General features: G+C 42.0%; 1 protein-coding gene across 3 annotated transcripts in view; it reads left to right on the top strand.

Moving 5' to 3' along the window:
* The window catches only part of MTUS2 (microtubule associated scaffold protein 2), a 399,745-nt gene that overhangs the window by 151,990 nt on the left and 220,573 nt on the right, over positions 1-27,182 (top strand). For 2 of the 3 annotated variants that reach the window (XM_059892233.1, XM_025000066.2), the window contains one exon: positions 1,343-1,540. In XM_059892233.1, coding sequence (XP_059748216.1) covers positions 1,343-1,540 — 198 coding nt within the window. The remainder of the gene's footprint in view (positions 1-1,342; positions 1,541-27,182) is intronic. The other variant, XM_025000067.2, reaches the window with a different exon arrangement.

Below are 27,182 nucleotides of genomic sequence, written 5' to 3'. Positions count from 1 at the left end.
CTGGGGATCAGGATTTCTGTGTGACGGACACATAGGTGGCGCAGGTACTGCTGAGCCGTCTGCTCTTAGGAGTACAGACCGCTTGGCCTTGTTTCTTCTTTTTCACCCGAATGGCTGCTTTTTCATGAATGACTACCCAGTGGGCCCCTATATGACAAGGTAGCCTTTCCCCTGAGCCAAGCATCAATCCCAACTCCTTTCCAAGACATGCACATAGGTCCTGGCAAAGATACGTGACCCAAGGTCACTCTCAGAAGGGCCCCAGTCCAATCCCATAGTCCTGTTCCTAAAAGCAGAAGTCAGGAAATCACAGTTGTACAGACCTCACTTGCGCCGGGCACAGGCGTGACCCCAGCCTCCCCCTCAGGGGAGCTGTTGCCAGAGGAAGGGGCTCCATAGGCCAGCCTAGAGTCTGTTGGTTCTCTCTGTATTTCCACACCTTGTTGTTGTCAGTCATGTGTCAAACTCTTTGTGACCCAATGGACTGCAGCGCACCAGGCTTTCCTGTTCTTCACCTTTTCCTGGAGTTTTCTTAAACTCATGTCCAAGATGCTTTCTATATATAGACTGTTCACTGAAATTTTTACACCTTGAATTTTCTTTTCTTTTTTTAAACGAATGGTCCATTTCTTAAATTAATAGGCAACCCAATTGAGCTTTCAATCGATAATGAAGAGTTAATTGTAGCATAAGAACACTGATGAAGGGTCTGAACACAGTAAATATGGCTGCAGTGAAAGTTAAGTGGCTTGACTAGGAATATTATACAAAACAGCAGGCTGCTTGGCCCTTTCCCCCTTTAAGTGTCATTCAAGAGCATTTGTGTGTTGATAATGTTCTGGTCCTACCTGGTGTTGAGAGACTTCTCCTAGTATTGGGATGATCCTTGCAGTGGCTAGGTGTGGAGCTTGGCTGAAACACAGAAGGTGCTTAAATCATGGATTTATAATAATGCTTTATTATTTCAACATTAGCCGGCTTTGCATATAACTGGGAACTAATTTTGAAGTTTTGAATGCATTCTCAGTCACTAAGTTGTGTCCAACTCTTTTGTGACCCCATGGACTATATAGCCCACCAGGCTCTTCTGTCCATGGGATTCTCCAGGCAAGAATACTGGAGTAGGTTGCCATGTCCTTCTCCAGGGGCTCTTCCCCACCCAGGGATGGAAGACCTAGCATAGCCCAAAATAAATAAATACATTTTTTAAAAAGAGTAAATTTTTGGTTTGTTTATGCTGGAGCTGGGTTAGTATTCACAATTTGTGCATTCTCTATCTTGCTGTCAACTGAGGTGTTTTTTTTTTGTTTTTTTTTTTTTTTCTGGTTTGGGTTCATTTTAGCAGATTTAAAGAAAACTTCCAGTTCAAATGCTGCAAAATCCAACCTACCCAAATCTGGACTTCGTCCTCCTGGCTACTCGCGTCTCCCCGCAGCCAAGCTGGCGGCCTTTGGCTTTGTCCGGAGCTCCAGCGTGTCCTCAGTGTCCAGCACCCAGTCGGCGGACAGCACCCAGCCCGAGCCCAGCCGGCTGGCCAACCGTAAGTGGAGCGGAGGGGTGGGTGGGCAACGCTGCCGTTCCCAGACAGGCTTGACCAGCAGAGAGCGAATCAGCACGTGTACACAGGATTGCAATTTCTGTGTGCATAAAGTAAGAATTTGGGTTGACTACCTTACTCTACCATGCTTGGGACTTTAAAAATAATCTACTGTGGGGGAAAAAAAAGCCTGTTTGGCACTACCATTTTCTAAGTTATATGGGGAGTAAATGTGCCTGAAAAGGACTTCTAAATTACTCTTAAATCTAGAAAGTGACTTATTGCTTTCTAGTGGCTGATTGCAGGAGCCCTTTGCCTCGTGCATTCAAGGTAAGAAGCCACAGAAAAATCCAAAAATTATTACCCTGTTGTGCTATCGTGAAGCATATTAGATGTGAAATATTAGTGGAAAGAATCATCTTAGTCACTTGTGATTATCCATTATGCCTTCCTGTTGGTGGAGCACTCAGTTTCTAAAAGTCAACTCAAGGATGCTAGAAGCAGGGAAGCCCAGCTAAGCTTCTTCTAAGTCTGTGCCAAGGAAGGTCCCCGTGAGCTGAGATGGTCCTGACACTGGTGTTGTAAGCTGAATTTGAAAGTATGAAGTCATAGCCTTCAAGCAGGTCCCAGCAGCCCCTGTCCCTAAAGAAGACTTGGAGGATGCCCTGTTCACCCGAGCCATCAAGGCTCAAGCAGCTTTTTAGCCTCATCGACTGGATCTGAAGCTGTGACACCTCAGATGTCAAGTAGTAATGATTTGCATACTACTTAGCAGCTTTCCTACGGAGAGCTGTTTGAAGGATTATATGAGTTGAATCAAGTTGGAATAAGAGATAGGGAGGGAGAGAGAGAGAGGAGGAAGAGAGATTAAGAATGAGATTGATTTTGTATTATTTGTTCAGTTTCCTTTCTCTAAGCTTGTTTTTTTCCCCTGTTCTTTCTTGGGTGGAGCATTTGTATACTTGTTCTAAATTTTGGCCTGCCTGATTATTCCTAAGAGTAATGGGTTATATTTTCCTTCCTCTTAATGTGTTTGTAAGCATTTCTGAGAGGTTCTTTGCTCACTTGGTTCCCTGAAGGTGACCTGCTTTGACCTGGGAATCATTTTAGGAATCCCACTGGGATCGGGGGTTGCATCACGGTATGGTACATGTCTCAAAATCTTAACACAAATATACTAGAGAACTGTTTGTAAATGTGTGAGTCTTATTTCTAGGGGTGTGTGTGTGTGCACGCGTGTGCATATTAACAGTCCAAAGGTTTTGAAATAGAGGAGCAATGATCTGCCATCATTTTTAATAGAGATTCCCAGGGGCATATTTTTCTCTTAGATGGAGCATGAATGATTAAAAAAAAATCTCATATGGTATGTCTCTTTCCAAGGAAGGAGTTAAGATTTTGACTTCTTAAAAAAAATTAACCTAAAGGTAAATTGAGCCCTGTCCCCACAGCAGGCGCTTTTTCAAAACGAGAGGTGACAGGTGTGAATGGAATAACTCCAGATGTGCTTAGGGCATTTCTTCTCACCTGTGCATCAAAGGATGCTGGCCAGGGACTCCCTGAACACCCAAGGAGACGAGAGCCGTTATGTGCCAGAGAAAATAACTCTTAGCTTACAAACTTCATTGTAAAAGGAGTATTTACTCTCTTCAGGACTGTTTTCTATTTCTAAAAAACAATGTGTTAGAAATGCTTTTTTAATTATTTGCTGCCTGCTGCTACTGCTAAGTCACTTCAGTTGTGTCCAACTCTGTGCGACCCCATAGATGGCAGCCCACCAGGCTCCCCTGTCCCTGGGATTCTCCAGGCAAGAACACTGGAGTGGGTTGCCATTTCCTTCTCCAATGCATGAAAGTGAAAAGTGAAAGTGAAGTCGCTCAGTGAGTGAAGTGAGTCCGACTCTTTGCGACCCCGTGAACTGCAGCCCACCAGGCTCCTCCGTCCATGGGATTTTCCAGGCAAGAGCACTGGACTGGGGTGCCATCGCCTTCTCCGATTTGCTGCCTAACTGTATATAAATTTGACCTTGAGTAAATCACAGAAAAACTTCACACTTATTTATGTCTTAATACTGTTAGCTATTAATATTATGGTTCTGCTTGTTACTAGATCTAATGTCAGGAAAACTTTTGCTTCTGATGCTTTGATGACAAGGATTAAGTAAAATACAAAACTCTTGGGAGAGCTGAAAGTCCTTAGATAAACTCCTAGGAGCAAATGTTGCCAGTTTAGCTCATGAAAACAGCTAATATGATATCAGAGTTGGCTCCTTTTTGTTTCCTGTGTACCTTTCTTTAGGCATTATATTCACCTAGGGTTTGTTTTAGGAATATGGCTATAATAAGGGATTGCACAACAGGCAGGAGATCCCTCAAAATCTGAAACATGATTATAATGGGAAGCTATTTGCAAATGTGCAGTTCATGATTTTAGATGCTCACATGCCTGTGAGTAGTCTTGACACTGTCCATGTGACTGTGAATGCTGTATGGGGGACACTTAAGTGTTTTGTTATGAATCTCCTAGTGTCTCCTGGGCTACCTTGGCTTATTTGCAACTCTTCTGTGTGGGTTTTCTGTGTCCTGATGGGCAAGCAGTGATAACTGTAAAGGGGTGGCCTGGAAGCCCTGATTGTGGTCTCACATGGAGTCTGCCCTCTACCCGGGGCTCAGACTTAGCACCATTCATTCAGCCCCCCAGGGTAGAGGCTTCCCAAGGCAGGTGCCCTGATGTTTGTGTCTTCTGACCTGCTCCACAAAGTTTTTGCAGGTGGAGCCAACACAGGGAAAGAAATCATCTGTTGGTCCTTAGAATCTGAGGGTATTTTACCATCCTGTCCACCCCTTCATTTTATAGCTGAGCAGACTGAGAATGACCTGGTCCCATCCTGGGACCATGTTCTTCTTCCTCTGGTTAGTTCTTAAAGCTGCCATACATGGTAAAGACACATCCATGATGTGGAGTCTTTTCTGTCTATTAGGGAAGCAAATCTTAGAGTCCAGTTGGCATGAGAGAGCCCTTAGACCCAGCCCACCTCTCCCTGCCCTGCCCCTTCCCACGTGTGTGTTCCGGGTGATGACTGGATTTGTGGAGGCCGCTATGGTGAGGCGGTGCTCCTTGTAGGTTCAGCCTGGCTCCCTGAAATCCCCTGCTAGTAACCTGGTCTCTCTGGATTAACACGCGACCTTTATCTTCAGTGTGCTACGGGAGACCCCCTCGCCCCTCCTCTATAGGTGCATCATGGGAAGGTGATGAGGTTGGCCAGTTTTGAACCACAGATAAAACTTCAAATTCCACTAGGTCGTGACCCACTGTTTTTTTTTTTTTTTTTAAAGATTGAAAGTGAATAGGAAGAAAATAATCTTCTAACTTAAAAGTTAAATTTTACCTTAAAATCATAGTATTTCAGCAGGTCTGACCCAGTATGTTTCTCATCATTTTTTTAATAGCTATCAGAGAAAGGAAAAAGACTCTTCAGTATGCTTTAGTCAGTAGAAGCTTTGAGAAAAACAATGGCTGTGAAATTTAGTGTTAGTAGTAGCCCAGAGTATACAGGGTTGTCAAATTTATCAGCAGTTAGGTTTGTAGACTTGATTTTCCCAGTGGATAAGGAGGTGTTTTTTAAGAGAATAGCACTGATATATACACATTACTATGTGTTAAATAGATAGCTAGTGGGAAGCTGTTGTATAGCATAGGGAGCTCAGCTTGGCGCTCTGTGATGGCCTAGAGGGGTGGGATGGGAGTGGGTGAGAGGAGGCTCAAGAGGGAGGGGATATACATACATTTATAGCTAATTCATGTTATTGTACAACAGAAACCAACATGACATTATAAAGTACTTATCTTCCAATTAAAAATAAATTAAAAAAATAAAAATACCAGTTTAAAAAAGTTAAAACCTTTGGATGTGTGTGTATAGGGGGGACGGATGGGAAAACTTACAGTTTCATGAATTAATCATTAATGAAAATAGATCATATCACCCAAGGATAGGATAATTTATGTGAAGGTTCATCTCTCATTGTGGATTCTGAATAGCATCTAACCTATTGGTGCTCAAGAAATAGAAAATATCATGAAGAAGGTGACCTTTTCAGCTGTCTTTTTCAATTTCTCCTCGTCTTGTTCTCTTCTATGATAGCTCATGTTTTCTCTCTGTGGCGAGCTGAGGCCAGAAATCCTGAAATAAAGAATTTGAAAAGAGAAAGCAGAAATCGGAAGGGTTTTCTATTGTTTCTGTCTCTGGTTCAGGGAAGTAGTAGAATGTTTGGGAAAGTAGGGGTAGAACTGGACGTGAACAGAGAAACTGAAATGGAGATAAATAATCATGACCAGTGGATATTTGTGCTCGCAGCCTTAAAACTGAGTTGGGGTGGAGGGTTCATTTCTCTTTTTCTTTTTTGATGTGTATCTTTCTAGTTTATTCTCATATGCATATACACATTTCTTCTTTCACAACTTTGGAGTCATATGTACTCTTTGTAATCTTTTTTGCCCCCGTTTAATCCATTGAAAACATTTGTCTTAGCCATTAGGTTTTCTCATATAACATGCTTTTTAAAAATTGGATGATAATTGCTTTACAGTATTGTATTGGTTTCTGCTGTTCAGTTCAGTTCAGTTGCTCAGTCGTGTCTCTTTGCCACCCCACGGACTGCAGTACACCAGGCCTCCCTGTCCATCACCAACTCCCAGAGTTCACTCAAACTCATGTCCGTTGAGTCCGTGATACTGTCCAACCATCTCATCCTCTGTCTTCCCCTTCTCCTCCTGCCTTCAGCCTTTCCCAGCAACAGGGTCTTTTCAAATGAGTCAGCTCTTCGCATCAGGTGGCCAAAGTATTGGAGTGTCAGCTTCAGCTTCCAGTGAATATTCAGGGTTGATTTCTTTTAGGATGGACAGGTTGGATCTCCTTGCAGTCCAAGGGACTCTCAAGAGTCTTCTCCAACTGTGCAACATGAATGAGCTATACAAGTGTCCCCAGCATCGTGAGCCTCCCTCCCAGCCACCCCCTTCCACCCCTCTAGGTCATCACAGAGCACCCGGCTGGGCTCGCTGTGCTATGCAGCAGCTTCCCACCTGTTTTACACATGCAAGTGTTTATATGGCAGTGCTGCTCTCTCATTTTAGCCCATGGAGGGTTCATTTCTGAGTAAGGTGATCTGGGAGTTTCTTGGAGGGGTTGTAAACTGGACAGTATTTGGAGAGGTGGAGATGGGCTTGATTTAGGAGATACTTTGGGAGGAACCGTTGGTACATCCAGAAAACCTCCTGAAGTGCAGGGGTTGTCATTTCCTTCCCCAGGGCATCTGCCCAGACCCAGGGACCGAACTTGTGTCTCCTGCATTGGCAAGCAAGTTCTTTACCACTGAGCCACCAGGGAAGCCTGACTGTGATCTGCTCATAGATAACAACTGAAAAAGTTAATTGGGCATTTGTAGTATAATTATATTCAGAGCTTCCCTGGTGGCTCAGACAGTAAAGCATCTGCCTACAATGGGAAAGACCCTGGTTTAATCCCTGGGTCGAGAAGATCTCCTGGAGAAGGAAATAGCAACCCACTCCAGTATTCTTGCCTGGAAAATCCCATGGACGGGGGAGCCTGGTAGGCTGCAGTCCATGGGGTTGCTAAGAGTCGGACACGACTGAGCGACTTCACTTTCACTTTTCACTTTCATGCATTGGAGAAGGAAATGGCAACCCGCTCCAGTATTCTTGCCTGGAGAATCCCAGGGATAGAAGAGCCTAGTGGGCTGCCGTCTATGGGGTCGCACAGAGTCGGACACGACTGAAGCGACTTAGCAGAAGCAGCAGCAGTATAATTATATTCAGAGCTTCCCTGGTGGCTCAGACAGTAAAGCATCTGCCTACAATGGGAAAAACTCTGGTTTAACCCCTGGGTTGAGAAGATCTCCTAGAGAAGGAAATAGCAACCTACTCCAGTATTCTTGCCTGGAAAATCCCATGGACAGAGGAACCTGGTAGGCTACAGCCCATGGGGTCACAAAGAGCCAGACATGACTGAGCAACTTCAGTCTATTCAGAGCTATATCATCATGTGAACTGACATACCAGTCTCACAAATGTCCAAGACCTTATATATCTCTGTGCATATAATTAGCCATGTTAAATGAATTGAACCGAAACCCAGCTGCTGAGGGTTTTCTTTTTTCTTTTGGCTGTACCATGTACAGCATGTGGGATCTTAGTTCCCCAAGCAGGGACTGAACCTGTGCTCCCTGCATTGGGAACTGAGAGTCTTAACCACTGGACTGGCAGGGACGTCCCTGAGGGTTTTCATGAGAGAATTTCAAAGTTTCCAAAATTAGTTATCAACATTTAGAGAGATTGGTTAGTCTCATTAAACTCTAAAGTTTTAGTTCTTATTTTAATACTCGAAATAAGTAAGTGTTCTTTTAATTATTGAATATAATTTGGGTTTTTGCAATAATGATCTGAAGTGAAAAATCAGTAGCCTTTTTGGAAGGTTAATCAATGAAGGTATGGGTTGGTGTGAAAGCATTTTGCAATGTTAAATCCAATGTTTATGATTACGAATGTTGCAAAGTATATTTACATACATGGCATGTTTGACTTTCTATATCTGACATGCCTTCTAAATAAGATCAGAATTGATGAGAAGCATTATTAATAATTCCTGCCGAGGCAGCCATCAACCTCACTCATGTTCCATTGGCAAAAAGGGAGTCATTCTTTATTCATGGGAAAAGGCGCTGAAAGGGACCTGTGAGCTTAAATTTCAGAGAAGCTATTGCCTCTTTGAGGTTGAGCCTTATTCATGTCCTTGTACATTCCCTTTCAAAACACTCGGGCAGTGATTCACATCTACCCGGAGAAGAGATTAGAGTGTAAATGTGTTTTGAAGGAAGCTGACCGTTTATGGTTGGAAGTAAAACAACTGAAACTGGTGGGAGGGAGTTCATATTTTCATTCATAGTGAAAATAATGTCTTACTGAACTGCCTGTTTTGGGTCCCTGTGTTGTTTTGTGAAGATCAGGTTGTCAGTTTTCTCTTCCCCAAACCCGCAATCTTTCAGTATCAGTTATAGGGAAGTGTGGAGCTCAGTCCTGGGGCTGCAGCGACCTGGACCCCCTGTGAAGTTGGAGTCCAGTGGGGAGGTGAGAGGATGCAAGTGCCTCCTGCAGGGAGCTGTTGGTGTGGCTGTGATTGGGCGGGGTGGTGGGGGGAGGTGCCTGAAGGAGGGAGCCCCAAATCCTCCCCACTAGGGGGTGAGGAAAGAACCCTGCCCTCAAGTCTCCCCCCAGCCTTCTCAGCCCTAAGGCATTATATCTTCAGATCAAATTATTTCACACTGCTTTTAGGTAATGAAAGTTTTCTAAATTTGCTGTGAAATAATCCAGCAAAGGAAAAAAAAAAAAAATCCTGGGGTAGGGGACAGTATAGATGAGAAAAGACAGGCAAATGTCTGATAATCCTTGAAGCTGGATGATGGAGCTCTGAGGATTCAGGCCACTATTAACTTCACTTTTTTTTTTTTTATGTTTGAAAATTTTTCATTTAATCTAACCTTCCATTGAAGAAGTTTAAACTCTCATCTTCTCTGTTTCAGCTTTCCTAAGAGCCAGTATAGCACAGTGGTGAAGAACGTGGTCTCTGGAGGCACCCCTTGGGTTTGCATTCTGCTTCTGCCACTTGCTGGTTCTGTGACTCTAGTCAAGCCACTTACTCTGTGCCTCTATTCCTCATTGTAAAATAATATTGGTTTAGTCGCTAAGTCGTGTCTGACTCTTGTGACCCCATGGACTGGAGTCCACCAGGCTCCTCTGTCCATGGGATTTCCCAGGCAAGAATACTGGAGTGGGTTGCCATTTCCTCTTGCAGGGTACCTCCCGACCCAGGAATCAAACCCACGTTTCCTGTATCTCCTTCATTGCAGGCAGATTCTTTATCCACTGAGCCATCGGGGAAGCTAAAATAATATTACTACTAATAAATATGGTCAGAAGCCACCATAGGATTGATGGAATATTAAATGAAAGTAATGATTGCCAACAGGGCCTTGCATCATCATCACCATCATCATAATAATATCTCTATGACTGTTTCCATCCATTTGCCATGTGCAGAAAGTTCTGTGTTGAGAAAGATTTAGCTCAGATGGAAAAACACCATGATGGATTAAGTGTGTTTGGCCTGGAGTAGGGATACTGGTATTGATAACACCTAAGTCAGGGAGATGACGTTCACTCCATTCACAGTTGTCATCAGCTCTGTCATGTATGGTGAATGCCTTTCTGAGTGTTAAAGTAAATTTATATCATTTCTAAAACAGTAAGGTGGCAGTTCTAGAAGTTAACCAGTTGATTCTCGTGGGAGTCACTTGCTTTTGGGCGATAAGCTTGGGGTTGTTTAATTGTCCAACGTGTGCTCAGTCGCTCGGTCGTGTCCAACTCTGTGACCCCATGATTGCAACTGGCCAGGCTCCACTGTCCATGGGATTCTCCAGGCAAGAATACTGGAGTGGGTTGCCATGCCCTCCTCCAGGGGATCTTCCCAACCCAGGGATTGAACCCAGGTCTTCCGCATTGCAGACAGATTCTTTACTGTCTGAGCCACCAGGGAAACCCATAAGACAAAGGCAGGGAGAGTCAGGTTTTGATCTCTTTATCTAAAACCCTTTAGTTCAGTCGCTCAGTCGTGTCCAACTCTTTGCAACCCCATGGACTGCAGTACACCAGGCTTCCCTGTCCATCACCAACTCCCGGAGTTTACTCAAACTCACGTCCATCGAGTCCGTGATACCATCCAGCCATCTCATCCTCTGTTGTCCCCTTCTCGTCCTGCCCCCTATCCCTCCCCCATCTTTTCCAATGAGTCAACTCTTCGCATGAGGTGGCGAAAGTATTGAAACTTCAGCTTCAGCATCAGTTCTTCCAGTAAATATTCAGAACTGATTTCCTTTAGGATTGACTGGCTGGATCTCCTTGCAGTCCAAGGGACTCTCAAGAGTCTTCTCTAACATCATAGTTCAAAATCTCCCTCATTTCACTCTCCTAAAACCCTTAGCATGTTATCATTTGAGTGAATACTTTCAGTTTGGTTCACTTTATTTTTTTATTTTTTAAAATTTATTTTTAATTGGAGGATAATTGCTTTACAACGTTGTATTAGTTTCTGCCATACAACAACATGAATTAGCAATATGTATACATATATCCCCTCCCTCTTGAGCCTCCCTCCCACCCCTCCCTGAGTCCCACCCCTGTAGATTGTCATAGAGCACTGAGCTGAGCTCCCTGTGTTGAGTTCCCTTGAAACGAAATGTATTTATATGCAAGGTGACTAATACATAGCACATTAATCTACGTTGATGGCTTTTAAAACCTCTGCTCAAAATAGAAACTGAGTGTTGGATCTGACTTTTGTTCCTGTGCCTGTAATGTCTGCGGGAAAAAATGGGAACATTTGATCTTGCAGTGTTTGAAGGGCTCATACCGTTTCTCATTTTGCTGGAGTCTAATTTCCATTGTACTAGGATTTTACTTTGTCGGATATCTCAACCCGATGTGGGTGGGAGGGAAAGAACAGTGAGAAAAAAACCAAAGTGAGCTCCTGATTTGCTCTGGAAATGAGGAAGTGAGACACGTGCCTCTGATAGATTTCAATACTTATTTCCCTGGAACCTGTAATTATGTAATTTAAAGCCTTCTTTGTAAGGAAAAAATAGAACCATTTTCACTGAATCCTGCTGTTAATTTTCCCAGTGATTCCCACACATGCACTTCTTTCTTTTTTCTCCTGTTTTGCTTCCTTCATACACACACATTAGAACGAGGTGCTTCTGGGCGTTACTTGGCATTGCTTATAAGTGACAATATTTTCTTTAGTGCTCAAGTAACACCTAGTTTATTCGTTTTGCATCAGATACGTGAGCAAAACTTTTAGAAATCACATTGCCTTTCAAAAGGTTTATAGGTGCTGTATTCTTACCTGTTGTAGCGCATTCAAGATATTTAATGAAGAAAGAATACCTTGAACTATGAACTAAGATAAGAAATATGCCACACTTGCTGCATAATATGTAATAAAATTAGCATTTATGGTAATTAGATAATCGTTGGGAAAGTCAGTTAACCTCACTGAACTCAGATTTTTATTACAAAGGTGGGAAGGGATTGAATTAATTGAATTGACCACTTCAAGCTCTTAAGAGCTGGCATCTTACAGCTGAATTCTATAAAGGTATGGAATCATTTATGGCTCTTAAGTGGTGGATAATCAGAACTGTATTAGTTGAGAAGCATAAATATGATAATGTAAGTTAGTTTAGAGAAGAGAGTAGAGGGTGAGAGATCTTAGTTCTGTCAAAATTAAGGATCCGTCCCTTCCTGGCCTTACCTTATTTTGTTAGTTTTCTCTTGTTATATGAGATGGACGTTTCAGGACAGTAACAGAGAACAGCTGAAAGGTTTTAATGCCCTGAATTTTTGCTGTAAATTACAGAGCTGAGATTCTTGGAAGTCAGCTTCTTGGTCCTGCCCTCTGCCTCATGCTGGGCATCAGGAAGTGATGACTTCCAGACTCATAGTGACTTCTCCCGGGACCTCTGCTGATAGCGTGTGTGTCCTTGTATCCTGTAACAGACACAGACTGTCATCTGTAAAGGTTCGTAGAGATCCTAACAGTGTCTTCCTTAAGGCAGCAGATGGGGTCACAGATCGATACTTCCTTTTGCTTTCCATAGAAAAGAAAATCAATTAATGGTGATGTCAGAGGGTTCTTGGACTCCCCTAACAGGCAGCAACTGAGCAGCGAGGGCTGGTGGGAGCCTGAAGTAGGCATCAGCAGTGGGCACAGAGAGAAAAGGCCAAATGAGAAAGAGACAGAACCGAGAGGGCAGGAGTGCCTGAGAGGGTGGGCGTGACAACAAGGGAGAGGGGCCTCTTGCAGAACTAGGGGTTCAGGAGGAGGAGTGGGTGTGTGGGCCTCTGGGTCTGTTGAGTTCCCAGGAAAGCATTCCTATAAATACATCCGGCAGTATTACAGAAATGCTGGAATGAAATGAAGGAGTAGTCGTGGACAATAGGTGATGATGTTTGGCGCCATGACCGTCAGCACTGAGGGCTGTGAGTAGGCTGGGATGGAAGAGATGTGGGGACAGATTCTGGAGGGCATGGCCAGCTAGAAGAGGACAGGGCGGGCACAGCTGAGAAGGCATGGTCATCCAGGGAGTAGAGCCTCTGAAAAGCACAGCCTTGCTAAGGTGGGTTGTTGTTCAGTTGCCAAGTCCTGTCCAACTCTGCAATCCCATGGACTGCAGCATGCCAGACTTCCCTGTCTTTCATTATCTCCTGGAGTTTGCTCAAGCTCATGCCCATTGAGTCAGTGATGCCATCCAGCCATCTCGTCCTCTGTCCTCCCCTTCTCCTCCCGCCCTCAGTCTTTCCCAGCATCAGTGTCTTTTCCAATGAGTCAACTCTTTGTATCAGGTGGCCAAAGTATTAGAGCTTCAGCTTCAGTGTTAGTCCTTCGAGTGAATATTCAAGGTTGATTTTCGTTAGGATTCATTGGTTTGATCTCCTTGCTGTCCAAGGGACTCTCTAGAGTCTTCTCCAGTAGTACAGTTCGAAAGCATCAATTCTTTGGCACTCAGCCTTCTTTATGGTCGAACTCTCACATCTGTACACGACTACTGGAAAAACCATAACTTTAACTAGTTGGACCTTTGTCAGCAAAGTCATGTCTCTGCTTTTTAGTATGCTGTTTAGGTTTGTCATAGCTTTTCTTCCAAGGAGCAAGTGCCTTTTAATTTCATGGCTGCAGTCACTGTCCATAGTGATTTTGGAGATGAGAAAATAAAATCTGCCACTGTTTGCATTTTTCCCCATCTGTTCCATGAAGTGATGGTTTACTTCTTCCAGGAAGTTCCAGAAAATTCCCTCACTTCCATTTCCACACTAGAGCATGTCTTCTCCATGCCCATGATATTTTCTCTAATTTGAGTGATTTATTCTTTATTGTAAAACATTTTTAATTGGAGTATAGTCGATTTACAAAGTTGTCTCAGTTTTAGGAATGTGTGCATGCTAAGTCACTTCAGGCATGTCCAACTTTGTGTGACCCCCATGGACTGTAGCTCCCCAGGCTCCTCTGTCCATGGGATTCTCCAGGCAAGAATACTGGAGTGGGTTGCCATGCCCTCCTCCAGGGGATCTTCCTGACCCAGGAATTGAACCTGTGTCTACAATATCTCCTGCATTGGCAGGCAGGTTCTTTACACAAATGCCACCTGGGAAGCCTATTTTGGATGTGTGTGTACAAATATGACCTTACTACAACTTGGCCCAGAGCCACAATGAAACCTCCCCCTCCCCCGCATCTCTTGCTCTTGCCACAAATAAACGTGACAAGAAACGGCCACCCCAGACTCCTCCACCATGGCTGCTGTCGCAGATATCTAAGGCTGGAATCTTTTCCCAGCACTCTTTCTTAGAAACCACATACGGCAATGAGGTGACAGGCAGACCACCTCAGCTGTCAGCTGCCAACACCCATTTACTCAGACCCCTGTGATTAGAAAATGAAAAATGCCAAAGCATCTTGGGCACTGTCAGCCCTGAGGTTTGCCTCTAAAGTCGGTGCCCACGCAGTAGACTTCTGTGGCCACCAGCGAGATTTGCTAATGAAGGCAAATGAGGCTGCCTGGACCTGTCACAGTGGTTTCACTGAGCAGATACACTAATTAAGCCGGGGGTCAGGGAGCAGGTGTTGTTTCAAGCAGGTGCCGTTAGTTTGTGTGCAGCAGTGACTCTGCCAGTGCACACGAAGCAGTCCAGTTCTTTCTGGTTTTTATTGCAACTGCGGAGTAAGTGTACTCATTGCCTGGTGACTGGTTCCTTGTCCAGAAAGGGTCAGTTTCCTCTAGCCGGACCTTTATGTGCCTTGGGTGTCTCTGTGCACTGCACTCGCTTCCTTCTTCTCATGTCCCTAGTTGTCTGTTCCTTCCAGCCAGCCTTGGTTAACCATCACAGAAGCCTGCAGTGTCCAACTGGTGCCTTAGATATTATCCAAGTGATCCTGACTGTTCTGCAGAAAAGGAGAGGGTGTGAGGAGAGGTGAGATGACGTGCCCCCACTCCAGGGTGAGTTAGTGATGAGCCCGGGGCTGGATCAGTCTGATGCCTCATCTCTTGATGAGGCTGAAAGGCACTGGATGTCACTCGAGGGTTTACTGGAGAAAAGTATACTTGTTCCGTGTGCGGCTCGAGTCTTAGGACGAGGCAATTCCAGCTTTGAGGTACTACAGTGTAAGTTGGCCGTGACTAGAATCCAGCAGTTTCCTGTGACATCTCTTTGCTGAGGACCCAGAGGAAGTGGAGTCAAGCTGCCCCAGGACCTGGGAGCCTGTTAGCCTTAGGTCTGTACTGGTTGAGGGTCTTTGTGAGTGGTCCCCAGAGACTAGAGAGGGCGGGGGTGTGAGGGCTGTGTTCTGAGCACAGACATTGGCGGACCCCGAGCTCCTGCTCACAGACTCCAGGAGAGGCGGTGAGGGCCACTGGGGGCTCAGAGGACAGATCTACCTGCTGCCCGGGGCCATCACCTGGGACAAATCACAGGTCCCTGTGGGCATTGGTGTCCTCCCTGCCACGTGAGGGATGCGACCGTGGTTTCTGAAATGCCTTCTATGGATTCTGTGTCTCTGGAGCAGAAGGTTCTTAGGGGTTCTGGGGCCCCTAGGACACACGTTTGCTCCTTCTTACACTTTCATTCAGAAGCTATAAGGAAAGACCCGTAACATTACCCCTATGTTTTTCTTCTGTTACAATTTAGGGCATACAAGTTATGCTGTCTGTATATAGTATTGTTCACAGTATTGTATTGAGTGTTTGCAGGTTGCTAAAAGTGTTGATCATAAAGGTTCTCATTGCAAGAAAAGAAATCTGTAGGAGTTTGGGGTTAACATATACCCACTACTATATAAAAAAGATAAACAACAAGGAAGTATACTCAACATCTTATAATAATCTATAATGGAAAAGAATATGAAAAAATATATATATGATGTGTCTATATATGTATTCAGTAACTATGTGTATATTCAGTTGCTATACATATATATATATATATATTCAGTTACTATATGTGTATTTAGTTACATATACATACATGTAACTGAATCACTTTGCTGTACACCAGAAACTAACATTTTAATGAACTATACTTTGACAAAAAAAGTCTTAAAAAAATTTCTATATGAAGTGATGGATCTTAATTTGTTGTGAGGATCATTTCACAGTATCTGCATAAATCAAATCATTATGTTGTATTCCTAAAACGTGTACAATGTTATATGTCATTTATATGTCATAATGTCAGTTATACGGTTGTGTGTGCTAGTCACTCAGCCGTGTCCAGCTCTTTACAGTCCATGGACTGTAGCCCGCCAGGCCTTCTGTCTGTGGGGACTCTCCAGGCAAGAATACTGGAGTGGGTTGCCATGCCCTCCTCCAAGGGATCTTCCCAACCCAGGAATCGAACCCAGGTCTCCTGCATTGTAGGCAAATTCTTTACTGTCTGAGCCGCCAGGGAAGCCCATATGTCAATTACATCTCAATGCAAAAAATACAAAGATAAATGCCTAGATTTCTCCCTACTTTAATGCTATAATAATAATTAGAAATTATTGGAGACTTTTAAATATGTTTGTTCACTTGTATTTTCTAAACATGGGGAATGAAGTGAGAGGAAAAGAAAAAAGAGTAGAAAAAAGAAGATGGAAATATATCCCATTTTTAAAAGATGAGATGAATAAAAAGGGGAAAATGATTAATTGTCTCATGCTTACCAGAGACCAGAGAAAGAGTTGAAATTTCAGTAGGCGGTGAGAGGGAAGTTCACCACCTAAGGATAGCCCAGCGCTCCTGGGGTCGGCCGTGTGTTACCGTCCCCTCTATGGTTGAATTCAGTTACTTCTGGCAATGAGATCAAAGTGGGGCAGAAATAATCTCTACAACATTCTGACAAAATTAAAAGATGAAAGGAGACTGTATAAAATAATTAATCTCGCGAGAAAAAGCAGAACGTGCTTGTCTCCAGAAAAGACTCTGATAAAGGCCTGTCTTATAAGTTATGTCGTGTTGTGGGACAGACAAGACATGGAACAAAACGCCAGATGACTTCCCTAATCGAGTGTGAGAGCATTTGAAATTTCCCATCTTTCTCTGTTTCTCACGGGAGTGTTGTTTCAGTGATGATAAAATTTCCCATGATTCCTTACTACTTCTCAGGAGGTAAGCATATGGATGTTTTATGAGACAGTGATAAGAAATAAGTCTCGGGGGGGAGGAGCCAAGATGGCGGAGGAGTAGGACGGGGAGAACACTTTCTCCCCCACAAATTCATCAAAAGAGCATTTAAACGTCGAGTAAATTCCACAAAACAACTTCTGAATGCCAGCAGAGGACATCAGGCACCCAGAAAAGCAACCCAACTCTTCGAAAGGAGGTAGGAAAAAATATTAAAAACAAAAAAAAAGAGACAAAAGAGGGAGGAAGGGAGTTCCGTCCCGGGAAGGGAATCTTAAAAAGAGAGAAGTTTCCAAACATCAGGAAACCTTCTCACTGCCGAATCTGTGCCGAGCTTTGGAAGCACAGAGGGCAACATAACAGGGAGAAAAAATAAATAAACAATTTAAAACTCGCAGATTGCGAGCCCTACGGTAACTCCCCCAGCAGAGAAGCAGTGCAGACGCCTGCATCCGCCATTAGCAAACCGGGGCTGGGCAGGGAGGCGCGGCGTGGGCTGCATCGCTGAGAGTAAGAATCTGGCCTGAATACCCTGAGCGCTATCTGAGCGAAATAATTTGGGCTAGCAAACCAGACTGTGGGATATCTACCACGCGAAAAGCCAGCCCTAACCTAAGACCGCCAGGCCCGCGCACGGAACAAAGGACTGAACGGAGATAGCCGGCTGCAGACCTTCCCCCTCCGGTGACAGGCAGCCAGAGCCGGAAGGGGGCAATCGCAGCCCCAGAGAGACATTATCTATAAAATTGTAAGCAGGCTTCTTTGCTAACTAAAACTTCTTGGGGGTCTGGACGGTCAACATCTGCCTGAGAAGGTGCGCCGGTTTTACATCTAGATAACCGAGTGGCGGGGAGGCGATAAGTCGCAGCATTGGCGCTCGCCTGGGAAGAGCAAATTGGCGCTCGGACCTGGGAAGAGCACAAAACGCAGGCCCAACTGAGTCTGCGCCTCTGAGGACTACCCGAGTGCCTGAACCTGAGCGGCTTGGACCTGGGAGGTGCATGCAGCCCAGGGCCAGCCTCGGATTGTTCCCGGCGGAACAACCTAGAGTCCGAGCAGTGTGGACAGGGAGGCTACACGCGCAGTGAGCGGGGGCAGACCCAGGGTGGCTGAGGCACTGCGAGCCCACGCCAGTGTTATTTGTTTGCAGCATCCCTCCCTCCCTCCCCACAGCGCGACTGAACAAGTGAGACTAAAAAAAAAAAAAAAAAAGTGTCCTCCACCGTGCCCTTTGAGTCAGGGCGGAAACCAGATACTGAAGAGACTAGCAAACAGAAGAAGATATAACAGAGGGAAACGCCTTGGAAGCTACAGACAATAGATCAAAACCCTGTGGTTACTACGGACTACATAGGAAGGGGCCTATAGATCTTGAGAAATATAAATCTGACCAAGGAACTAGCCAAAAATGAACTGAACCCACAACACCCACAAAAAAAAAAAACAAAAAAGTCCTAGATATATTTTTATTATTTTTACGATCATTCTTTCTTTTTTTTTTTAATTAAAAAAAAAATTTTAAGTCCTCTATTCCTTTAATTTTCACTTTTATAACCTATTACTTTGCAAAAAAAAAAAAAAGACCCTATTTTTTTCTTCTTCAGCAAACTTCATATATATATATTTTATAATTTTTTGACCTTGTTTTTTTTTTGTTTGTTTTTGTTTTTTTCTTCTTTTCTTTAACATTGTATTTTTGAAATTCCAAACTCTACTCTAGATTTTTAATTTTCGCTTTTTGGTATATGTTATCAATTTTGTACCTATAGTTTTTTTTATATAATTTCTGTGACTTTTTTTTTTCTTCTTCTCTGTTTCTTTCTCTTCTTCTTTTATATAACATTGTATATCTGAAATTCCAAACTTTACTCTAGATTTTTAATTTATGCTTTTTGGTATTAGATATCAATTTTGTACCTGTATTTTCTTTATAATTTTTGTGACATTGTTCGTATTTGTTTGTTTTCTCTCTTTATTTTTCTTCTTCTTCTTCTTTTTTTTTTTTTTTTAACATTGTATTTTTGAAATTCCAAACTCTACTCTAGATTTTTAATTTTTGCTTTCTGGTATTAGTTATCAATTTTGTACCTGTACTTTCTTTATAATTTTCGCGACCTTGTTTGTTTTTGTTTGTTCGTTTTTTCTCTCTTTCTTTTCCTTCTTCTTTTCTTCAACATCATATTTTTGAAATTCCAAACTCTACTCTAGATTTTTAATTTTTGCTTTTATGTATTTGTTACCAATTTTGTACCTTTAAGGACCCAATCTTCAGGACCCATTTTTCACTAGGGAGTGAGATTACTGGCTTGACTGCTCTCTCTCCCTTTGGACCCTCCTTTTTCTCCACCAGGTCGCCTGTGTCTCCTCCCTAACCCCTCTCTACTCTACCCAACTCTGTGAATTTCTGTGTGTTCCAGACGGTGGAGAACACTTAGGGAACTGATTACTGGCTGGATCTGTCTCCCTCCTTTTCATTCCCCCCTTTTATCCTTCTGGCCACCTCTGTTACCTTCCTCCTTCTTCTCTTCTCTGTATAACCCCGTGAACATCTCTGAGTGGTCCAGTTGTGGAGTGCACATAAGGAAGTGACTACTGGCTAGCCCACTCTCTCCACTATTGATTCACCTCATCTCATTTGGGTCACCTCTAACTCCCTCCTCCCTCTTCTCTTCTCCATGTAACCCTGTGAACCTCTCTGAGTGACCCTCACTGTAGAGAAACTTATCATCTTTAATGTAGATGTTTTATCAATGGTGCTGTATAGAAGGAGAAGTTTTGAAACTACTGTAAAAATAAGACCGATAATCGGAAGCAGGAGACTTAAGTCCAAACCCTGACTCCAGGGAACTCCTGACTCCAAGGAACATTCATTGACAGGAGCTCATCAAATGCCTCCATACCGACACTGAAACCAAGCACCACACAAGGGCCAATAAGTTCCAGGGCAAGACATACCAAGCAAATTCTCCAGCAACAAAGGAACACAGCCCTGAGCTTCAAGATACAGGCTGCCCAAAGTCACCCCAAAACTATAGACATCTCATAACTCATTACTGGACATTTCATTGCACTCCAGAGAGAAGAAATACAGCTCCACCCACCAGAACACCGACACAAGCTTCCCTAACCAGGAAACCTTGACAAGCCACCTGTACAAACCCACACACAGTGAGGAAACGCCATAATAAAAAGAACTCCACAAACTGCCAGAATACAGAAAGGACACCCCAAACTTAGCAATTTAAACAAGATGAAGAGACAGAGGAATACTCAGCAGATAAAGGAACAGGATAAATGCCCACCAAACCAAACAAAAGAGGAAGAGATAGGGAATCTACCTGATAAAGAATTCCGAATAATGATAGTGAAATTGATCCAAAATCTTGAAACTAAAATGGAATCACAGATAAATAGCCTGGAGACAAGGATTGAGAAGATGCAAGAAAGGTTTAACAAGGACCTAGAAGAAATAAAAAAGAGTCAATATATAATGAATAATGCAATAAGTGAAATTAAAAACACTCTGGAGGCAACAAATAGTAGAATAACAGAGGCAGAAGACAGGATTAGTGAATTAGAAGATAGAATGGTAGAAATAAATGAATCAGAGAGGATAAAAGAAAAACGAATTAAAAGAAATGAGGACAATCTCAGAGACCTCCAGGACAATATTAAACGCTACAACATTCGAATCATAGGGGTTCCAGAAGAAGAAGACAAAAAGAAAGACCATGAGAAAATACTTGAGGAGATAATAGTGGAAAACTTCCCTAAAATGGGGAAGGAAATAATCACCCAAGTCCAAGAAACCCAGAGAGTACCAAACAGGATAAACCCAAGGAGAAACACCCCAAGACACATATTAATCAAATTAACAAAGATCAAACACAAAGAACAAATATTAAAAGCAGCAAGGGAAAAACAACAAATAACACACAAGGGAATTCCCATAAGGATAACAGCTGATCTTTCAATAGAAACTCTTCAAGCCAGGAGGGAATGGCAAGACATACTTAAAGTGATGAAAGAAAATAACCTACAGCCCAGATTATTGTACCCAGCAAGGATCTCATTCAAGTATGAAGGAGAAAGCAAAAGCTTTTCAGACAAGCAAAAGCTGAGAGAATTCTGCACCACCAAACCAGCTCTCCAACAAATACTAAAGGATATTCTCTAGACAGGAAACACAAAAACGGTGTATAAACTCGAACCCAAAACAATAAAGTAAATGGCAACGGGAACATACTTATCAGTAATTACCTTAAATGTAAATGGGTTGAATTCCCCAACCAAAAGACAAAGACTGGCTGAATGGATACAAAAACAAGACCCCTACATATGTTGTCTACAAGAGACCCACCTCAAAACAGGGGACACATACAGACTGAAAGTGAAGGGCTGGAAAAAGATTTTCCATGCAAATAGGGACCAAAAGAAAGCAGGAGTAGCAATACTCATATCAGATAAAATAGACTTTAAAACAAAGGCTGTGAAAAGAGACAAAGAAGGTCACTACATAATGATCAAAGGATCAATCCAAGAAGAAGATATAACAATTATAAATATATATGCACCCAACACGGGAGCACCACAGTACGTAAAACAAATGCTAACAAGTATGAAAGGAGAAATTAACAATAACACAATAATAGTGGGAGACTTTAATACCCCACTTACACCTATGGATAGATCAACTAAACAGAAAATTAACAAGGAAACACAAACTTTAAATGATACAATAGACCAGTTAGACCTAATTGATATCTATAGGTCATTTCATCCCAAAACAATGAATTTCACCTTTTTCTCAAGCGCACATGGAACCTTCTCCAGGATAGATCACATCCTGGGCCATAAAGCTAGCCTTGGTAAATTCAAAAAAATAGAAATCATTCCAAGCATTTTTTCTGACCACAATGCAGTAAGATTAGATCTCAATTACAGGAGAAAAACTATTAAAAATTCCAACATATGGAGGCTGAACAACACGCTGCTGAATAACCAACAAATCACAGAAGAAATCAAAAAAGAAATCAAAATTTGCATAGAAACGAATGAAAATGAAAACACAACAACCCAAAACCTGTGGGACACGGTAAAAGCAGTCCTAAGGGGAAAGTTCATAGCAATACAGGCACACCTCAAGAAACAAGAAAAAAGTCAAATAAATAACCTAACTCTACACCTAAAGCAACTAGAAAAGGAAGAAATGAAGAACCCCAGGGTTAGTAGAAGGAAAGAAATCTTAAAAATTAGAGCAGAAATAAATGCAAAAGAAACAAAAGAGACCATAGCAAAAATCAACAAAACCAAAAGCTGGTTCTTTGAAAGGATACATAAAATTGACAAACCATTAGCCAGACTCATCAAGAAACAAAGGGAAAAAAATCAAATCAACAAAATTAGAAACGAAAATGGAGAGATCACAACAGACAACACAGAAATACAAAGGATCATAAGAGACTACTATCAACAATTATATGCCAATAAAATGGACAACGTGGAAGAAATGGACAAATTCTTAGAAAAGTACAACTTTCCAAAACTGGACCAGGAAGAAATAGAAAATCTTAACAGACCCATCACAAGTATGGAAGTTGAAACTGTAATCAAAAATCTTCCAGCAAACAAAAGCCCAGGTCCAGACGGCTTCACAGCTGAATTCTACCAAAAATTTAGAGAAGAGCTAACACCTATCCTGCTCAAACTCTTCCAGAAAATTGCAGAGGAAGGTAAACTTCCAAACTCATTCTATGAGGCCACCATCACCCTAATACCAAAACCTGACAAAGATCCCACAAAAAAAGAAAACTACAGGCCAATATCACTGATGAACATAGATGCAAAAATCCTTAACAAAATTCTAGCAATCAGAATCCAACAACACATTAAAAAGATCATACACCATGATCAAGTGGGCTTTATCCCAGGGATGCAAGGATTCTTCAATATCCGCAAATCAATCAATGTAATACACCACATTAACAAATTGAAAAATAAAAACCATATGATTATCTCAATAGATGCAGAGAAAGCCTTTGACAAAATTCAACATCCATTTATGATAAAAACTCTCCAGAAAGCAGGAATAGAAGGAACATACCTCAACATAATAAAAGCTATATATGACAAACCCACAGCAAACATTATCCTCAATGGTGAAAAATTGAAAGCATTTCCTCTAAAGTCAGGAACAAGACAAGGGTGCCCACTTTCACCATTACTATTCAACATAGTTTTGGAAGTTTTGGCCACAGCAATCAGAGCAGAAAAAGAAATAAAAGGAATCCAAATTGGAAAAGAAGAAGTAAAACTCTCACTATTTGCAGATGACATGATCCTCTACATAGAAAACCCTAAAGAGTCCACCAGAAAATTACTAGAAATAATCAATGACTACAGTAAAGTTGCAGGATATAAAATCAACACACAGAAATCCCTTGCATTCCTATACACTAATAATGAGAAAACAGAAAGAGAAATTAAGGAAACAATTCCATTCACCATTGCAACGGAAAGAATAAAATACTTAGGAATATATCTACCTAAAGAAACTAAAGACCTATATCTAGAAAACTATAAAACACTGGTGAAAGAAATCAAAGAGGACACTAATAGATGGAGAAATATACCATGTTCATGGATTGGAAGAATCAATATAGTGAAAATGAGTATACTACCCAAAGCAATTTATAGATTCAACGCAATCCCTATCAAGCTACCAACAGTATTCTTCACAGAGCTAGAACAAATAATTTCACAATTTGTATGGAAATACAAAAAACCTCGAATAGCCAAAGCAATCTTGAGAAAGAAGAATGGAACTGGAGGAATCAACCTACCTGACTTCAGGCTCTACTACAAAGCCACAGTTATCAAGACAGTATGGTACTGGCACAAAGACAGAAATATTGATCAATGGAATAAAATAGAAAGCCCAGAGATAAATCCACGCACATATGGACACCTTATCTTCGACAAAGGAGGCAAGAATATACAATGGATTAAAGACAATCTCTTTAACAAGTGGTGCTGGGAAATCTGGTCAACCACTTGTAAAAGAATGAAACTGGACCACTTTCTAACACCATACACAAAAATAAACTCAAAATGGATTAAAGATCTAAACGTAAGACCAGAAACTATAAAACTCCTAGAGGAGAACATAGGCATAACACTCTCCGACATACATCACAGCAGGATCCTCTATGACCCACCTCCCAGAATATTGGAAATAAAAGCAAAAATAAACAAATGGGACCTAATTAAACTTAAAAGCTTCTGCACATCAAAGGAAACTATTAGCAAGGTGAAAAGACAGCCTTCAGAATGGGAGAAAATAATAGCAAATGAAGCAACCGACAAACAACTAATCTCAAAAATATACAAGCAACTCCTACAGCTCAACTCCAGAAAAATAAACGACCCAATCAAAAAATGGGCCAAAGAACTAAATAGACATTTCTCCAAAAAAGACATACAGATGGCTAACAAACACATGAAAAGATGCTCAACATCACTCATTATCAGAGAAATGCAAATCAAAACCACCATGAGGTACCATTTCACACCAGTCAGAATGGCTGCGATCCAAAAGTCTACAAATAATAAATGCTGGAGAGGGTGTGGAGAAAAGGGAACCCTCTTACACTGTTGGTGGGAATGCAAACTAGTACAGCCACTATGGAGAACAGTGTGGAGATTCCTTAAAAAACTGGAAATAGAACTGCCTTATGATCCAGCAACCCCACTGCTGGGTATACACACTGAGGAAACCAGAAGGGAAAGAGACACGTGTACCCCAATGTTCATCGCAGCACTGTTTATAATAGCCAAGACATGGAAGCAACCTATATGTCCATCAGCAGATGAATGGATAAGAAAGCTGTGGTACATATACACAATGGAGTATTACTCAGCCATTAAAAAGAATACATTTGAATCAGTTCTAATGAGGTGGATGAAACTGGAGCCTATTATACAGAGTGAAGTAAGCCAGAAGGAAAAACATAAATACAGTATACTAACGCATATATATGGAATTTAGAAAGATGGTAACAATAACCCGGTGTACGAGACAGCAAAAGAGACACTGATGTATAGAACAGTCTTATGGACTCTGTGGGAGAGGGAGAGGGTGGGAAGATTTGGGAGAATGGCAATGAAACATGTAAAATATCATGTAGGAAACGAGTTGCCAGTCCAGGTTCGATGCATGATGCTGGATGCTTGGGGCTGGTGCACTGGGACGGCCCAGAGGGATGGTATGGGGAGGGAGGAGGGAGGAGGGTTCGGGATGGGGAACACATGTATACCTGTGGCGGATTCATTTTGATATTTGGCAAAACTAATACAATTATGTAAAGTTTAAAAATAAAATAAAATTAGAGAAAAAAAAAAAAAGAAATAAGTCTCGCTCACCCCTAAGAAAACGGTCTCCATATAAGTCGGAAAGATGGGTTTTCAGGTGTGGATCTCAAAATGCCTTTGATCACTCTCACATTCAACCAGACTCCAGAAATATTTTTAATTTTTATTGAAATATAGCTGATTTACATTGTGTTGGTTTCTGATATACAGCAAAGTGATTCAGCTATACATATCTATATCTCTATATCTACATATAGTTTTCTTTGTACATTCTCTTCCATTATAGGTTATTACAAAATACTGAGTATAGTTCCCTGTGCTATACAGTAGGTCCTTGTTATCTATTTTGTATATTACTGTTCAGTTGCTAAGTCACGTCTGACTCTTTGCGATCCCATGAACTGCAGCACACCAGGCTTCCCTGTCCTTCACTATCTCCTTGAGTTTGCTCAAACTCATGTGCATTGAGTCAGTGATGCCATCCAACCATCTCATCCTCTGTTGCCACCTTCTCCTCTTGCCCTCAATCCAGAAATACTCATTAGGTACACATTGCTTTTGTCCTGGGCTGAGCACTAGAGGAGCAAGGAGTCCCACCACCTGGCTGTGCAGTCACACCTGGGCTGAGGGCATTGCATGTCTGGATGAAGATGGAAGCCTAAAGAAGGAAGCAGAGAGGACTGGGAGAGGATTGTTGCTCTGCTCTGAGAATGCTGTTGATTTATTGTCTCGTGCTCCTGTCACCCACAGCATCAGACTGGGACCTTTCTGGCGGTCCAGTAGTTAGGAATCTGCACTTCTACTGTAGGGGGTATGACTTCAATCCCTGGTTGGGGAACTAAGATCCCCCAGGCCATATGGCATGACCAAAAAAAAAAAAAAGAATGGCGATGATGGTAGCATCCTCTTACAGAAACAACAAATAGGTGGTCTCCCTTGGGGTAAATAGTTTAGCCTGGCTTTCAAGATATTCCTCAATCTACTGTGAACTTATTCCTCGAAGCCGTGTTATTCCATTGATGTAAAGAATTGGTTCCTGCCATTGAGGAGGTAGTAGTGGATGAGTAGACAGTCTGTTTATGGTAAATCATTCCAGTATAGTACAGTACCTACAGAAGGAGAAGTATGAAAAAATAAAGCACATATAAAATCAAATTTGTACCTGTTAGGATGGCTACTATCAGAAAAGAATAGTGTTTACTTTATGTAGGGAGTGGTGAGGATGGGGAGAAACTGGAATCCTTGTACATTGCTGTTGGAAATGTAAAATGATGTGGTCATTATGAAAAGCAGTGTGGTGGTTCTTTGAAAAAATTAAATATAGAATTACCACATGATCCCGTAATCCACTTCTGGGTGTATACCCTGAAGAAATAAAAGCATAGTCTTGAAGAGATGTGTGTATAGTCATGTTCATAGCAATGTTAATTATTCACAATAGTCAAAAGGTGGAAGCAACCCAAATGTCCATTGATGGATGAATGGAAAAACCAAGTGTGGTATATGCATATAATAGAATGTTAACCAGCCTTTAAAAGGAATGGAATTCTGGCATAGACTGTAACATGGACAACCTTGAGGACATTATACTAAATGAAACACTCCAGAGAAATCAGGACAAATATTGTATGACTCCACATACATGACTACCTAGGCTAGTCAAAATCAGAGTCAGAGAATAGAATGGTAGTTAACAGGGGCTGGGGTTGGGGGGATGAGGAGTTAGTGTTTAATAGGTGTAGAGTTTTGGTTTTTTGAGATGAACAAAGTTCTGGAGATGATAGTGGTGATGGTTGCATAGCAAGGAGACTGTACTGATGCCAGAGGACTGTAGACTTGAGGAAAGGCATGATGGTAAATTTTACATTATGTATATTTCACCACAATTTAAAAATCAATTTAAAAGAATCTGGTGAGAGCCAGTGATGTAGTAGCTGCTAAGGAAATAGAAATTTGGATCAAGTGGGCCAGGATGTCATTTGGAT

Source organism: Bos taurus, chromosome 12 (genome assembly GCF_002263795.3).
Source record: "Bos taurus isolate L1 Dominette 01449 registration number 42190680 breed Hereford chromosome 12, ARS-UCD2.0, whole genome shotgun sequence".
Classification (NCBI taxonomy): Eukaryota; Metazoa; Chordata; class Mammalia; order Artiodactyla; family Bovidae; genus Bos; species Bos taurus.
The sequence above is the reverse complement of the archived record's forward strand: the minus strand, read 5'-3'. Positions and strand labels throughout refer to the sequence as shown.